General features: G+C 35.0%; 1 protein-coding gene across 16 annotated transcripts in view; it reads left to right on the top strand.

The window, feature by feature from the left end:
• The window catches only part of PAM (peptidylglycine alpha-amidating monooxygenase), a 277,732-nt gene that overhangs the window by 243,378 nt on the left and 17,271 nt on the right, over window positions 1-17,083 (top strand). For all 16 annotated transcript variants that reach the window (XM_004042318.5, XM_055387323.2, XM_055387319.2 and 13 more), the window contains 5 exons: window positions 7,502-7,618; window positions 9,631-9,703; window positions 11,269-11,479; window positions 11,941-12,141; window positions 14,252-14,367. In XM_004042318.5, coding sequence (XP_004042366.1) covers window positions 7,502-7,618; window positions 9,631-9,703; window positions 11,269-11,479; window positions 11,941-12,141; window positions 14,252-14,367 — 718 coding nt within the window. The remainder of the gene's footprint in view (window positions 1-7,501; window positions 7,619-9,630; window positions 9,704-11,268; window positions 11,480-11,940; window positions 12,142-14,251; window positions 14,368-17,083) is intronic.

Raw genomic sequence — 17,083 nt, forward strand, 5'->3', positions numbered from 1 at the left:
ACTCCCTGATTCTCAGTTGCTTGCCTAAAAAGTGAGGGCTTTAATAACTATCTCATACTGTTAAGTAACAAAATGCACCTTGTTAAGTCACTTGTCCCCAGTGGCCTTATTGACTGAATAGAATCCAGAGCCTGGATGTATGATACCTAGTTCTTTTTTCTCTTCATATCTATTTGCGGTGTTTATAGTTCTAGGCCCAAAATGGCACTAAATAGTCATACTGAATTTTTTTTTGTCTGCCCATCTCTTTTCCTGCCTCACAGGGACTTTTTACAATGTGTCTATTTTCAGAAGTAAGTGTTTTTAACATAATATTAAGTTATATTCCATCGAGAGTCTCTGGCATTTGTATATCTTTGCTTTTCTAACATTGAGGTTACATTTTCACTTATATTCTTGCATGAAAACCTACAGTTATTTCTCTAGCTTCTTAATTTATATAATTATATTATATTTCATATCTTCCTTCAGTTGCTATTATTTAATTTGAATTCCCTTAATTTTGATTCATGGCATAGAATTTTATTTTCTCCTTACTCTAGCTCTTTTGTGTGTGTGAATATAGCAAAGCATTTCTTCCCAGCCTTATCTAAACTGTTTGATTAGCTGCTAATGTGAAAAATCATTAATGGAGAATTCAAACTGCTAAAATAAAGAACTGATGAATTCCAGCCCATAGGCCACAGTTCAGTCTTTTCAACTGAGTGCTTTTCCAGAGAAACAAAGAAAAATCAAAAGTGCTCCAGGCACTGTGTGAAATGTTCAGGGTATTATTATAGCCTGTAAAAAGTTAAATGTAGTTGAAATAAAGACCTCTCTGCAGCAAATAATGTGGAGTAGCTGCTTTAGAACACTAAATAAGCAGTTTGCTATAGCAACGGTGTATCCAGCTCTATAATCTGACAGCCATTTGTGAACTGTTCAAGGGTTACCTTTCTTTGAATTACAAGAGTTTATAAACTACTTACTTAGCAAGTTTAACATGTGTGTTTGGAGGGGGACTGTGATTTTCTCATTTGAGAAAAGATGTCAATTTATTTTATTATTTGCCCCGTGTAACCGTCAGGGACCAGCTGTTAGTTCCGTGAAGCTCCAGCCATCCCAAGTGAAAGGATTAGGACTGGTCAACCAATCATCTGAGTAAATGAATGTCCCTTGATGCTGCCAGTTTAAACATATAGACGTCTGTTAAAAAACATCACAATGATTTTAAATGAACTGGTCAGGCCTATTATGTAGTGATTAATTCCTTTAAAGCTACATTCTTCCTAAGAATTCTGGGTTTTTCTTATTTGTTATTTACATTATGGAAGTAAATTACTACATTTAAATGAGCTGCATATATAAGTAGAGTGTTTTATCTTTGGATTTTGTTGTGTTTTGTTAGCTTTGTGTCATTTTTTACTTTGTTTTTGAGGGGTGGTAGTTAAATGAACAGACTCTCTAATCAGTAAATTCTAGAATTTGTGTTATCACTGATATTCTTAACAGTGGAAGTATAGTAATAATATGAATAATAATCATAAAGCTATGGAAAAGTAGCTAGTCTTAAGCAAACATAAAATGCCCTTTATACATATAGATGACATGAGTGTAATTTGTGATAGCAAACGAAACCTAAAAAGACCCAGATAATTAGTTGTTACATTGTAACAAGATACTGGGAAAGATATCTTGATATGTTGCAAGACGATTTTTTTTAAGGATCCAACTTTTAATTGTAAATATCTGAACTTTGGGAGGTGGAGTTGGGAGAATTGCTTGAGCCCAGAAGTTCAAGATCAGCCTGGTCAATATAGGGAGACCCCCATCTCAACAAAAAATAAATTATCTAGGCATGGTGGTGTGCACCTGTGGTCCCAGCTACACTCATGAGGCTGAGATGGGAGGATCACATGAGTCTGGTAGGTTGAGGCTCCCATGAGCCGTAATCATGCCACTGCACTCCAACCTGAGCGACAGAGACCCTGTCTCAAAAAAAAAAAAAATTACTCTGATTTACTTACTCTTATTTTGTTTGTTCCTTATTTTTCTTCCCATTCCTTCATTTGCTGTTTTTCTTCCCATTCCTTCATTTGCTATGTCAAAATTTTCTATTACAACACCAAAAAGTGGATAATGAAATAAAATTAGATGATCCTCAAATTAGTTAATTTTACTATTTGCTGCCACCACTGGAAACTTGAAAGTTCTATATTATGAATATAAATGCCCATACACAAACAGTGTTTGTGGCAGCACAATATCAATTACTTGATACATTTTTTTCTACATTTGTGTGCAATGCAGAACAATGCCATTGATAGAGGATGTTTTTCACTTACCTACTTATCAACTGCAACATTTCCATTTGACCTGACTGGCACAAGGACTGTGGGTCTGTTATTTATATTTACTCCTTAATGCAGCTTGTTTTCTTGGAAGCCAAGCCCAGCATTTCAGGTCTGTGACTCTGAGACTCTGATCTTACATGGCTGTCAGTGAGTAATTTAACCTATAGTTTACACTTTGAAATATTTGAGCGTTTAGAGAAATAATCTGGACCTATAAGAAATGCTTTAAGTTACAGAAGTTCAGTGTATGCTCCTGGAGAGGGAGGGAAACCTTTTTACTTTCTCCTCATTAATAAATTGTAGGAGTGCTATTTCCTAAAATAATATGACCAGAGATTTAGGAATGATGGTGAATATTTACATGAATGACAAGACAGATCAAAGGGGCAGTTATCTTACAGAAATACTGCATCCCATTCTTGGAGAAACCATGGGGGCAAGTAAATATATCAGGTTTCCCTAATGGTTTGTCATTCTGCAGAGAGGGGAAGATGTGGAATTATGTGTGCTGAGGTCTAATACGAGGATATATAATAGGCATTTGGACTGCCACTATTATTAGCTGTCAATGGTGAGTCAGAACTCACAATCTACATATAAAGTAGATAGCACTTGGCAAGAATTATGAATTGGAATTATGAATCAGTAACTTTTCATATTCTACAGGTCGGGATGGGGTAGAAAAGTAATGTACTAGTATATTCCAAGGAAATAAACTAAGAATAAATGAAAATATTATATATAGTTTTATTATATGTAGTGATGTTATATATAGTTTTACAAAATGGAGAAACTGGGTAAAGTGCACACAGAATTGTTTTTATTTCTTACAACTGAATATGCATCTACAATTATCTTAACTAAAATTTCCATTAAAAAAAGAGGGGGAAAGGTTTTAACTCTTAATAGCAGAAGCATAATTTTCACATTATTTAGATTGCCATTGTGCCTTTACAAAGCACTGAAATGTTTCTGAATAATGAGGAATGTGAGACTTAAACCTTGCATTAGTTCCTTCTCATGCTGCTAATAAAGACATACTTGAGACTGGGTAATTTATAAAGGAAAGAGGTTTAATTGACTCAGTTCAGCATGGCTGGTGAAGCCTCAGGAAACTTACAATCAGGTAGAAGGGGAAGCAAACACGTCCTTCACATGATGGCAGGAAGAAGTGCTGAGCAGAAGTGGGAAAAGCCCTTTATAAAACCACCAGATCGCATGAGAACCTGCTGACTATCAGAAAACAGCAGCATGGGGTAACCACCCCCATGATTCAATTACTTTCTACCAGGTCCCTCCCAAATGGGAGAATTCAGCCAAAATGAAGAGGCTACAGGCCCCATCCAAGTCCAAAATCCAGCGGGGCAGTCAAATCTTAGAGCTCCAAAATGATATCCTTTGACTGCATGTCTCACATCCAGGTCACACTGATGCAAGAGGTGGGCTCCCACAGCCTTGGGCAGCTCCATCCCTGTGGCTGAGCAGTGTACAGACCTCCTCTCAGCTGCTTTCACAGTTGGCATTGAGTGTCTGTTGCCTTTCCAGACATATGGTGCAAGCCGTGGGTGGATCTAACATTCCAAGGTCTGGAGAATGGTGGCCCTCTTCTCACAGCTCCACTAGGCAGTGCACCAGTGGAGACTGTTTGTGGGGGCTCTCACCCCACATTTCACTTTCATACTGCCCTAGCAGAGGTTCTTAGTGAGGGTTCCTCCCCTGCAGAAAACTTCTTCCCGGACCTCCAGGCATTTCCACACATCTTCTGAAATCTAGGCAGAGGTTCCCAAACCTCAGTTCTTGACTTCTGTGCACCCACAGGCTCAACACCAAATGGAAGCTGCCAAGGCTTGGGGCTTGCACCCTCTGAAGCCAAGGCCCAAGCTATACCTTGGCCTCTTTTAGCCACAGCTAGGACATAAGGCACCAAGTCCTGAGGCTGCACAGAGCAGCAAGGCCCTAGGCCTAGCCAAACCATTTTTTCCTCCTGGGCCACTGGGTCTGTGATGGAAGGGGCTGCTGTGAAGACCTCTCATATGCCCTGGAGACATTTTCCCTATTGTTTTGACAAGTAACTTTTGGCTCCTCATTACTTATGCAAATTTCTGCAGCTGGCTTGAATATCTCCTCAGAAAATGGTTTTTCTTTTCTATCACATCATCAGGCTGCAAATTTTCCAAACCTTTATGCTCTGCTTTCCTTTTAAACATACGTTCCAATTCAAACCATATCTTTGTGAATTAATAAAACTGAATGCTCTTATGAGCACTCAAGTTACACCTTGAATGCTTTGCTGCTTAGACATTTCTTCCACCAGATCATCTTCCACCTAAATCATCTCTCTTCAGTTCAAAGTTCCACAGATCTCTATGGCAGGGGCAAAATGCCAACAGTCTGTTTGCTAAAACATAGCAAGACTGACCTTTATTCCAGTTCCCAGCAAGCTTATCATCTCCATCTGAGACCATGCCAGCCTGGACTTCATTGTTCATATCACTATCAGCATTTTCGTCAAAGCCATTCAACAAGGCTCTAGAAAGTTACAAACTTTCCAACATCTTCCTGTCTTCTTCTGAGCCCTCCAAATTGTTCTAACTTCTGCCTATTACCCAGTTCCAAAGTCACTTCCACATTTTTGTGTATCTTTATGGCAGCACCCTATTTCTGGTACCATTTTCCTGTATTAGTTCCTTCTCACACTGCTAATAAAGACATACCCAACATTGGGTAATTTATAAAGGAAAGAAGTTTAATTGACTTACAGTTCAGCGTGGCTGGAGGAGCCTCAGGAAACTTACAATCAGGCAGATTGCTTCAGAAGGGGAAGCAAACATGTTCTTCACATGATGGCAAGAAGGAGAAGTGCCAAGCAAAAGGGGGAAAAGCTCCTTATAAAACTATCAGATCTCATGAGAACTCACTATCATGAGAACAGCAGAAAGGGGGTAACCACCCCATGATTCAATTACTTTCCACCAAGTCCCTCCCATGACACGTGGGGATTATGGAAACTACAATTCAAGATAAGACTTGAATTTATGGAACTTATGTAGAGTCTCAGTACTCTACATAAATAGGAGAACAAAAAAAAATTCTTAAATTATATTCTTTGGCCATTAAAAAATACACCACACAATTTGGGTGGGGACACAGCCAAACCATATCAAACCTTAAAAAGAGATAATGAATGAAGAAACTGTAACCTATTACATATGAATGTGAAGGTTACAATATACTGAGTCTCAGATGTGCTGAACTTGTTAGTCATTATTATAGTCACGTTGGAAAAATAAAAGATTACTAATGGTTGAATCCAGTACCTATGTTTTTCAGAGGAATAGTTATGATGTTTTTAGTAAATAAATTCATATTGAAAATAGACTTTCAGATATAGGATAAATTATTTGGTGTTTCATACTAGCAAGAGTGACTTCATATTTTCCCTTTACCATTTTCCCATAATTTAATAATACTATGAGTATTCTTACGTTGGTTCCTATCTAATAAAATTTCACATTTCAGTTTGATAATGACCCCATAAATATCTTATGAAATCTGTTTTGTTAATGATGATACTTCCATTTCATAAATTTATTTTTTTTTCTAGATACCACTGTGTGGTTTTTAACTGCATATAATAGCATATATAAAGAGTATTACTGAAGTTTTAGATTGACAAAGCTGAATCAATATTTTGTGTTCAATTGAATGCATCATTAATAAGAACTACTTCAGGGACTTATTGTTGTCTTTCAGGAAAACTATACCCAAAAGACTGTAACAGTCAAGTAGCTCAGATAATTGTGTGATGTATTTTTTAATGGCCAAAGAATATAATTTAAGAATTTTTTTTTGTTCTCCTATTTATGTAGAGTACTGAGACTCTACATAAGTTCCATAAATATGGCAGCCAACTGATCAATGGATTCATGACAGATCCAAGCAGTCTGTTACCTTCCCAAATTGCAAATATATAATAGCAAATATTTAATGTTATTCAGATTATTCTTTTGCTTAACCAGTTGAACTACAAAATATTAATACTTTTTTCACAATCTTGCCTGATGCTATAAAGGCAATTCTGTTTTACAGAAATATTCATAAGTCATTTATTGACTTGATATGTATATTTATAAACACACACACATACACACCCACACACACACGTACACACACACCCCCCTCAACTATGTACTGATCCAATCCTTTTTTGAGAAGATAACTTGGTTTCTTGTTGTTTCATACATTTACTTCTATATTACAGAAGCTTAGATTAGAAGAGCTTATCTTTGTCATTCATCCCTGTTGACATATAATTTCCCAAACAGAAAATGAAATAAGTACCATGTCTGTGATAATTGTGAATTTAAGAAATTATATTACTAACAATTTAAATGGAAATATAATTTTGAAAGTATATATATATGAATATATGTCCATAATATTTTATAATAATCTAAAAGGTACTGAGTTTAAAAGCAGAAATTGTCATATTTAAGTTTTTTAATTAATTATTGCATAGTTGTTCATTTTGTAGTTATAGAATAGCTGTTATTTGGTAAGTTTTATGCCTCTAAGCATATTTTTGTCTCGAGGATAGATTTGGTTTTGTAACTTTTAAATACTTTGAACATCCTCTTTTATATCTCTATAATATGTATTTGCATGTTGTACCTAAAGTATAATAACAAACATTTTGATCACTGCTCTTCCAGCTATTATTATAATTAATGACAAAGTTAAAATAAGTCATATTTTCTTTTGCAATATGAAAGAAAATGTCTATTGAATGACTGCATACTCTTTTGAAGAGCTTTTGAAATTTTTCAGGTACATTAAGAGTTCTTGATCAATGTTTCTCAAACCCCAGTGAGCATAGGAACCACCCGAGGGTCTTGTGAAAATGCAGATTCAGGTCCAGTAGGTCTGAAACTGCATTTCCCAGCAATGCCAATGCTTCCATTCCACTGACCACCCTGAGTAGCATGGTTCTACAGGTTAATGGGGTATATTATAATCCAAATGACTGAAATGTGGCAGACAAAGAGTGAAGTCAAATACATTTGAGCTCTTTTGATTTTGTATTTAGAATGTCAAGTGAATGGTCTGCATTTCTCTATTTCATTGGAATTTATGATTGTTTCATGTCCTATTTAATGCTTTTTGTTTAGCTCGTTTGACAGCAAGTTTGTTTACCAGCAAATAGGACTCGGACCAATTGAAGAAGACACTATTCTTGTCATAGATCCAAATAATGCTGCAGTACTCCAGTCCAGTGGAAAAAATCTGTGAGTTAAATGACTTATGTTGTTAAGACTTGTACTACATATATTGAGTATAAAGTGTATCATAGAGTCTTGAAATTCGAGTGTTTTGTATAACTGCACTTGAGAAAGCAGAAAACTAATTGGGCCATCCCATCTTTCATTTTCTACATAGGTGTTTCTAAATCTTGATTGAATATTAGAATCATCTGGGAAGCTTCAAAATATTTAGATTCACTTATCTGTTTGCCATTTGTATGTTTTCTTCTGAGAACTGTCTATTCAGGTCCTTGCCTATTTCATAATTGCTAAATGAGTATATTTGGAATGTTCTCACCTCAAAAAATGTTAGGTATTTGAGGTGATGGATATGTTCATTAGCTTGATTTAATCACTCCACATTGTATACATATGTCATAACATCACATTGTACCCCATAAATGTATACAATTAAAATTTGTCAATTTGTCCTTTAAAAAATTAGATTTAGATTTTGTATAGAGTGGGGCTAATAATCTTAAGTTCCCAGGTGATTTTAATATGTAGTCAAGCTTGTTACATATTACATATGTAATATATATCTTACATACTTGATTAAGTGAGTTGCTGCTCAGCCAGATCTAATGATCCAAAAAAATTCTTCAGCAGAAAAATTCTTCAGGACAACCAAACTCATCAAGTAATCACCATTAAGTAAAAGAGCTTCTCTTTTTCCGTCTCGAAGTGAATACTAAACGAATGTCATTTTTAGCATTCCTTATCATGCGTATGTAATTTGGCTTTGAAAACTGCTCATTATTTAGTCTTATTTCGAGATGGCACTTGGCAGCCAAAAAAAAAAAAAAAAAAGTTGACTGATATTTATGGTCATTGAAAGAAGTGAGGGAGGCACTTGCTTACAGATCTCCTGAACCATTGTAACTTGACAGCTTCAGGAATTATACCCTTCTCCATCTGCTGAAGCACAGGGAAAGCTAGCTTCTTCACAAGGTGGATAGCCACCGTTTTGAGTGCAGCTGCTTGGGAGATGATAATAATGATGCTTAGAATTTTTTAACAGCATTCTCAAGATTGTGTGTCAGGGGTGAAATGTTTGAACCTGTTTCATTGGTGCTCTATTTACTCACCAGAAGCACCCTCATTCCAGAAAGGAATTAAGGGGAAGGCAGAAAAACTACTGCTAAATCAACCTGGCCATCGGTGGAGTATCTGTTTGAAAGCAAATCATAATCCTCACATTCAGTTGTCAAAACAGGGATCTAGTTCAGCTAATTAGTCAAAATCAGAGTGTTACAGTTGTGGCTTATGAAAAAAATCTGTATTGTCAACACTACACTAAGATTAGAAGCTAACAGAGCTATTGGATTGTCGGATATCATTGGACCAAACCACCTCAATGTATTGTCCATGTGTCTGTTAGCTCAGTCCAAGTTCCTTACTCAGATCATTAAGATTGATTTGCCAGATTAACCTTCTCTAATGTTTATCTAGCTCACTATTTCACTTTGCTTAGATATTCACAGCCCATGTTGGCTGGAGGTTATGTGCTGTGGGTTTTATTGTCTTTAATAGGCACTCTTTAAAGCCTTTGAGTTATATGTCTAATAGTTTATATTAACACATTACATTTCCTTGCAACATGTTTTAACCTCAAACTATATCAATCCATTTATGTTTCTTAAGACAGTTTTATACATATTTGTAAGATGTTAACATTTATGACCTCAGAACCTGTTTTTAAACTGATACTGTTTTCTCTAATATACCATACTTTATAATAAACATTTGTAATTTATATGTAGGCTTAATTTATAAATTTTAATACTATTAAATACTACCTAAGGTTTGTCACAAGGAGATCTCATTATAACAGTATTTTTTTATTAACAATTCATTTTGTTCTTTTCTATAATAATGCAAGTATACATTTATCAATTTATAACTTTGCATTGTCTTTACAGATTAATTAGAAAAATTTCTGTCACATATGCCTTGAGAGTAAATGTGTAATTAACACAAATATTTTTATTTTGCAGGTTTTACTTGCCACATGGCTTGAGTATAGATAAAGATGGGAATTATTGGGTCACAGACGTGGCTCTCCATCAGGTAGTCTTCCTTTTGGTAATATTCAAATTAGAAGCTAACAGAGTTATGCTTTTGAAGAGCTCTGGAGTTGTATGGGTTTTTTGTTTGTTTGTTTTTTCTTCTGTCACCCAGTAAGTTATAACAAGAAAATAGAGCAGCCATGTCTTAGTTCAGCATGTTATAACAAAGTACTATAGTCTGGGTGGCTTATAAACAACAGAAATTTGTTTCTTACAGGTCTGGAGTCTGGAATTCAAGAACAGGGTGCCAGCATGGTTGAGTTCTAGTGAGGGCCCTCTTCTGGGTTATAGGCTGCTAATTTCTCATAGTATCCTTGCATGGCCAGAGAGATAAGAGTGACAGTAATCTGTTATCTCTTCTTATGGCACTAATCCCATTCATGAGAACTCTACCCTTTTGTCCTGATTACCTCCCAAAGGCCCTGCTTCGTGTTACCATCATATTGGGGGTTAGGATTTCAATATGTGAATTTGGATTTGAGGCACAAACATTCAGTCCATAACAATCCGCATCTGAAATATTTCTCTTAGAACTCAATGCTAGGGAAAGCTAGTATGTAAATGATGAAGTCACACTTGTCCCTTGGACCAGATGTGAAGCTTCACTCAAATAACTACATGGGCCCTCCCAACCATTTTCTTAACTGTCTGTATTTGCCTTTATTTCCTCTGTTCCTAACTTGTTGTTGTTGTTGTTGTTGCTGTTGTTGTTGTTGTTTGAGACAGGGTCTCATTCTGTCCCTCAGGCTGGAGTGCAGTGGCACGATCTTGGCTCACTACAGCCTCCACCTCCCAGGCTGAGGTGATCCTCCCACCTTAGCCTCCCAAGTAGCTGGGACCACAGTCACACACCAGCATACTTGGCTAATTTTTTTAAATTTTTTGTAGAGATGGGATTTTGCCAGGTTGCCCAGGCTGGTCTTGAATTCCTGGACTCATGCAATCCACCTACCTCAGCCTTGCAAAGTGCTGTAATTACAGGTGTGGCCATCGTGTCTGGCCCTAAGTCTTATTTCTATTTTTTTACTTATGTTTTTATGTTTTTTTCTTAAACTACCTTAATCTTCTATAAATTGAGGCTAGGCCTCTAGTAAATGTATATTTATATATAAAAAGTCAAATTTGTGTTATTTTTAAAAGAAGTTATATCAAGCGTAATATGCTTTTCATGAATAGGTGGCAAATAACTTGGAAAACATCATCTCGGTAAACATTTATTGCTCATGTATTATCTGGAGTGCATTGTAGTATTATCTAAGGAAAGACAAAAAGGAAACATCAGGGTGGACAGAACTGGGTATCCATGTACTAGTCTCCATTCACTACTAATTAACCGCGTGACCTTGAGCAAATCATTTAATCTTCATAGGCTTTATTATCAAATGAAGGAACCAAACCAGATGATTTCTAGGATCCCATTCAGTTCTAACAAGTATTAATACCTTCTTTTAAATAAGTCTCTGGGAGCTTCTACTCCAATTGCTTGTGAAAGTGGTCTTAGTCATGTGGGTGTAAGTCACTAATAACCATGAAAAGTAGATAAGGCTTTTGTTCCTTTTTAAAAAGGTGTTCAAACTGGATCCAAACAATAAAGAAGGCCCTGTATTAATCCTGGGAAGGAGCATGCAACCAGGCAGTGACCAGAATCACTTCTGTCAACCCACTGATGTGGCTGTGGATCCAGGCACTGGAGCCATTTATGTATCAGATGGTTACTGCAACAGCAGGATTGTGCAGTTTTCACCAAGTGGAAAGTTCATCACACAGTGGGGAGAAGGTACCCAATAAGACTCTTAATCTCCAATTGGAATTCTTAGCTAGTATCACTGGGAACTAAATATTGGCCAACACTCACATTCTTTAAGCTGTAATTGTCCCCTACAGGGTCATTGTAACCTGGGTCATTGTATGCATCCAGTTAGCTTGTCTCTCACACACACACACACACATACATACACACACACACACACACATACATACACACACACACACACACACACACACGTCTTGTAAGGAAAATAATGTATCCACCAAACAACTGTCCAAATAGGGAGAAAATCTGTAATGTATTTGTGGATAAAAGACATTATAAAATAATCTTATAAACTGCTTTACCTTATCTTTCCCCTGGCTCCAGGCATTTAATGGTTTACTATCATGAATTTAGAAACATACTAGAGAGTCAAACTTTGGGTGATTTTTAAAATTGTGTATCTAAGGCTTTTTTTTGTTCTGCAGAGTCTTCAGGGAGCAGTCCTCTGCCAGGGCAGTTCACTGTTCCTCACAGCTTGGCTCTTGTGCCTCCTTTGGGCCAATTATGTGTGGCAGACCGGGAAAATGGTCGGATCCAGTGTTTTAAAACTGACACCAAAGAATTTGTGAGAGAGATTAAGCATTCATCATTTGGAAGAAATGTATTTGCAATTTCATATATACCAGGTATTTCATCTTAATATGTTTGTTGTCTTCTGTCCTACTGTACTCTATCCTTAAAAATTGTGTTATCTTAATGTGCTCTTTTTATAAATTTTCTTTGCTACTAGAGGTTGAAGATACATTATATGTCACATCTTAAAAGTATCTTAAAACTGTTAGTGTGTTCTAACTCAGTTTTGATTAAGGTACCACTATTCATTGTACAGAAACAATGAAGAACTCAAAGGATTTAACACCTGTTTGTAAGGGGTTAAAAATGTTCCCAAACATTGATTTTCATTTTATCTTAATTATGATCATCTGCTCCAGTATTAAATAATTAATATTTGTCTTCACACATCGACAAATGGTATATGTCTGATAAAATCAGTATTCAAAATACTCATTTCACATTTTTAAAAACAGTAGTGACCAATTTTTTTAAAGATAAAATATGTAAAAATAAGTGTGGCTTATGCCTAAATACCAGGATAAATAATCAATAAAATCTTGAACTTTTTTTTCATTTTCAAAATAGATTTTCTTGACTCTAAGAAAATCTGAAAAATAATTCAGACTAATAAAATAAAATACATATAACTTACATTACAAAACAACTACCATATTTTCTTTAAATAATGAAAATATATTTCTGAAATTTACATACAATTACATTTTTTAAAATTGTAATTGACATAGTAATTGTATATATTTGTAGAGTACAATGTGATATTTTGATGTATGTTTACAATGTGGAATGACTAAGTAAGGCTAATTAGCAAACCCATCACCTCACATACTTATGTTTTATGGTGAAAACATTTAAAATGTGCTCTTTTCACAACGGAGTGAAATGAGATCAATAACGAGGAATTTTTGAAAAATTCACAATTAAAGGGCACAATATATTTTAATAAAATCATCTATACCTGTATTGAAGCAGCATTGACTATTTATAGGTATTACTGTAATATTTATGTTTCTTATAAGTTGCATATGGCTACTATCTGGACCAAGCAGCCCCCCAACTTATTTAGGACATAAAATCAAGGGACTCAGGTGATTGATAGAGAGCAAATTTGGCTTCCTCAAGGAATAAAGAAAAAGTAATAAGAGGTTCTTACAACTATCATTCTTTAGGTTGGTTTACTGCACATTTAAAGAAAAATTTGTCAGGACCCTTTACTTAATTAAGAGGGTGATCAAGTTCATAATAAACAAAAATAAATTAAATATAAGAAGAAAATTATCAGTTGAGAAGGAATATGGTTAAGAACAGAATCTAAGCAAAAGATAATTTTCTCTATAATTTTGCACAATAGTAATTGATGTTTATAGTGTTTTTTATAGTACATCCTAGAAAACTATAATCCTTCAAGAATGATGAAAATATCTTCAATGGTGGCTTAGCATTGTGTATAATTTATTATGTTTTAATTCTTTGAAAATGTAGTGGTTCAATCATCTGAATTGTTTATTTAATGTAAACATCACCATTTTCATTGTTCTGAATAAACAGTATTGTGTTAAGAAATATAATTTTACTACAAAAAGTATTCATGGTGTGAAAATTAAAAAGATGGTCTTTTTTAATTAAGGAAAATATGTCTTTGATAATCTGAAATATACATCTCACATTTTCAAATTCCAGTTGTTTAAAATCAGATTGTTCTATATAGACTGTAACTTCACTTATTTTCTTTGATTTTCTCTTGGATTCTCCATGTAGCTATGGCAAATATTACTTATTTTTTAAAAGATCTGAGACTCCAAAATTATTGGCCTAAATAACCTGACTTTCCCTAATTCCTATTTAGGACGCCTGTAATAGCTATATATGTGTATTATATCTATATATCAATATCTATGTATTTCTGATTTCTACTGGTTTTCCAAGTAGAACACACATTTCAGTTCCCGATTTTCCTGTTACAAGGAGGTTAGTCCTCTAACCAGTTTGCCACTGATCTGGTTACTCAGGAGGAGACACTAAGTATTTTATATTCTACTTTTGTTGCCAATTGTAGGGACCAGGTTGACCCTAAATTTATTCTTTGCATAATATACATGGATATATTAGAAGTCCATTCTTACCCATATTTTAAAGAAAGGTTAACTGGATTTGCTGTTGCAGGCTTGCTCTTTGCAGTGAATGGGAAGCCTCATTTTGGGGACCAAGAACCTGTACAAGGATTTGTGATGAACTTTTCCAATGGGGAAATTATGGACATCTTCAAGCCAGTGCGCAAGGTATTTACACACATTGTCTAGGTTTCAATTTTCATGAGAAGAAAACTAAAATATAAATCTTGGCATTCAATCTGTACTTGAATAGCTTTAGAAAAACTTTTAAGAAGATGTGATAACTTTCTTAGCAAGGTTGATGGGAGTGTTCTATTTTATTTTTTATTTTATATTTTATTTAGAATAAATGTCCTTGTCTATTCCTAGATCAATTTCTTCAGATGCAAATTAGCACGTGTGCAGTTCTAAGGTTCTTAGTAGAACTGCACCTGCATATGATGGCAGGTTTTTAAATTCACTATAGTTAGAATACAAAAAATAAATCAGTCGCTTTCTGGTTTCATCCAAGTAGAGAAAACATCACAACATGTTAAGTGTACTCTTAAAGTTCTTTTAGACCCAACAGACATCTTGTTTGCTTTCTTTATTGCTATGACTGTGCTAAGCAACAAGACTTGAAAATAGCACTTCCTGGAATTTATTCAAGTTCTAAAGATTTGGTTTAGTTAAGAAACTAAAAGCTACTTTTGGCTTCAAAAGTGTTTTCCCACTGTTTATTCTAACGTGCTTTTTATAAACACAGCAACTGTGTTCAGTGTGCCCGTGGCCCTTCTGTCTTCTCAGTGTACTTTCTCTGCAGTATGATTGCCAGAGTGATCAGAATGTTCTCTACACTGTATGAATGTGCTTGGAGTATATGAAATTTAGAAAATTCAACCGGCTAAAATGCTACAAATAAGTGTTATTCTTCAAAACATGTAAAGATTCATTGGTTTTAATTGGATCAAAATACAACTATCATCAGCTACTGAACCAAGTTTATATCTTGACACTTATAATGTTATATTATTTTTAAGATACCAGATTTGCTAATTAAAAAAAACTTTAAAATGCCTCAATATTATATTTTTAATTAAATTTTAATTTTTAATTTTTGTGGTTACACAGTACATGTTTGTATTTATGGGGTACATGAGATATTTTAGCACAGGTATGCAATGTGCTAAAATAATAATAATCACATCATAGAAAATTGGGTATCCATCCCCTCAAGCATTTATTCTTTGTGTTACAACAATCCAATTTACACTTTCAGTTATATTAAAATGTACAATTAAATTATTATTGAGTATAGTCCCACTGTTGTGCTATCAAATACTAGGTCTTATTCATTCTGATTTTTTTAAATCTCTATTTTCTTGTTATAACTTACTGGGTGACAGAAGAAAAAACAAACAAACAAAAAACCCTTACAACTCCAGAGCTCTTCAAAAGCATAACTCTGTTAGCTTCTAATTTGAATATTACCAAAAGGAAGACTACCTGATGGAGAGCCACGTCTGTGACCCAATAATTCCCATCTTTATCTATACTCAAGCCATGTGGCAAGTAAAACCTGCAAAATAAAAATATTTGTTTTTTATTTTGATTTTTTAAAATCAGAATGAATAACCATCATCCTGATTAACCACCGCCACCTAACCCCCCGCCACACACACATACACACACACAAACACACACACACACACACACACACACACACACACACACTCTGTCCCATACCCTTCCCAGGCTCTGGTAACCATCCTTCTGTACCATATATCTATGAGTTCAATTGTTTTGATTTTTGGATCCCACAAATAATTGAGAACATGTCATGTTTGTCTTTCTGTGCCTGGCTTATTTCATCTATAATAATCTCCAGTTCCATCCATGTTATTGCAAATGACAGAGTCTTATTCTTTTTGTGGCTGAATAATACTCCATTGTATATATGTACCACATTTTCTTTATCCATTTATCTGTTGATGGACTCAGGTTGCTTCCAAATCTTGGCTATTGTGAACAGTGCTGCAACAAACGTGGGAGTTTATTTAGCTCTTTGATATACTAATTTCCTTTCTTTTTGGCATATAACCAGCAATGGGATTTCTGGCTTGTATGATAGCTCTACTTTTAGTTTTTTGAGGAATCTCCAAACTGTGCTATATAGTTTTACTAATTTACATTCCCACCAACAGTATACAAGGGTTCCCTTTTCTCCACATCCTCATCAGCATTTGTTATCACCTGACTTTTAGATGAAAGTCATTTTAACTGGTGTTAGATGATATCTTATTGTAGTTTCGATTTGCATTCCTCTGATGATCAATGATGTTGAGCACTTTTCCATATGTCTGTTTGCCATTTGTATGTCTTCTTTTGAAAAATGTCTATTCAAATCTTTTGCCCATTTTTTAAATTGGATTATTAGGCTTTTTACTATAGAGTTGTTTGAGCTCCTTATATATTGTGGTTGTTAATCCCTTGTTAGATGGGTAGTTTGCAATTTTTTTTCCTCATTCTGTGGGTCGTCTCTTCACGTGGTTGATTGTTTCCTTTGCTGTGCAGACACTTTTTAACTTGATGTGATCCCATTTGTTGATTTTTGCATTGGTTGCCTGTGCTTGTGGGGTACTACTCAAAAAAAATTTTGCCCAGACAGATGTCCTGAAGTGTTTCCCCAATGTTTTCTTGTGGTAACTTCACAGTTTGAGGTCTTAGATTTAAGCCTTTAATCCATTTTGACTTGATTTTTGTGTAAAGTGAGAGATAGGGATCAAGTATCATTCTTCTGCATGTGGATATCCAGTTTTCCCAGCACCATTTATTGAAAAGACTGTTCTTTCCCCACTGTATGTTCTTGGAAACTTTGTGAAAAATGAGTTCACTGGGCCAGGTG

This window comes from Gorilla gorilla, chromosome 4 (genome assembly GCF_029281585.2).
Source record: "Gorilla gorilla gorilla isolate KB3781 chromosome 4, NHGRI_mGorGor1-v2.1_pri, whole genome shotgun sequence".
Taxonomy (NCBI): Eukaryota; Metazoa; Chordata; class Mammalia; order Primates; family Hominidae; genus Gorilla; species Gorilla gorilla.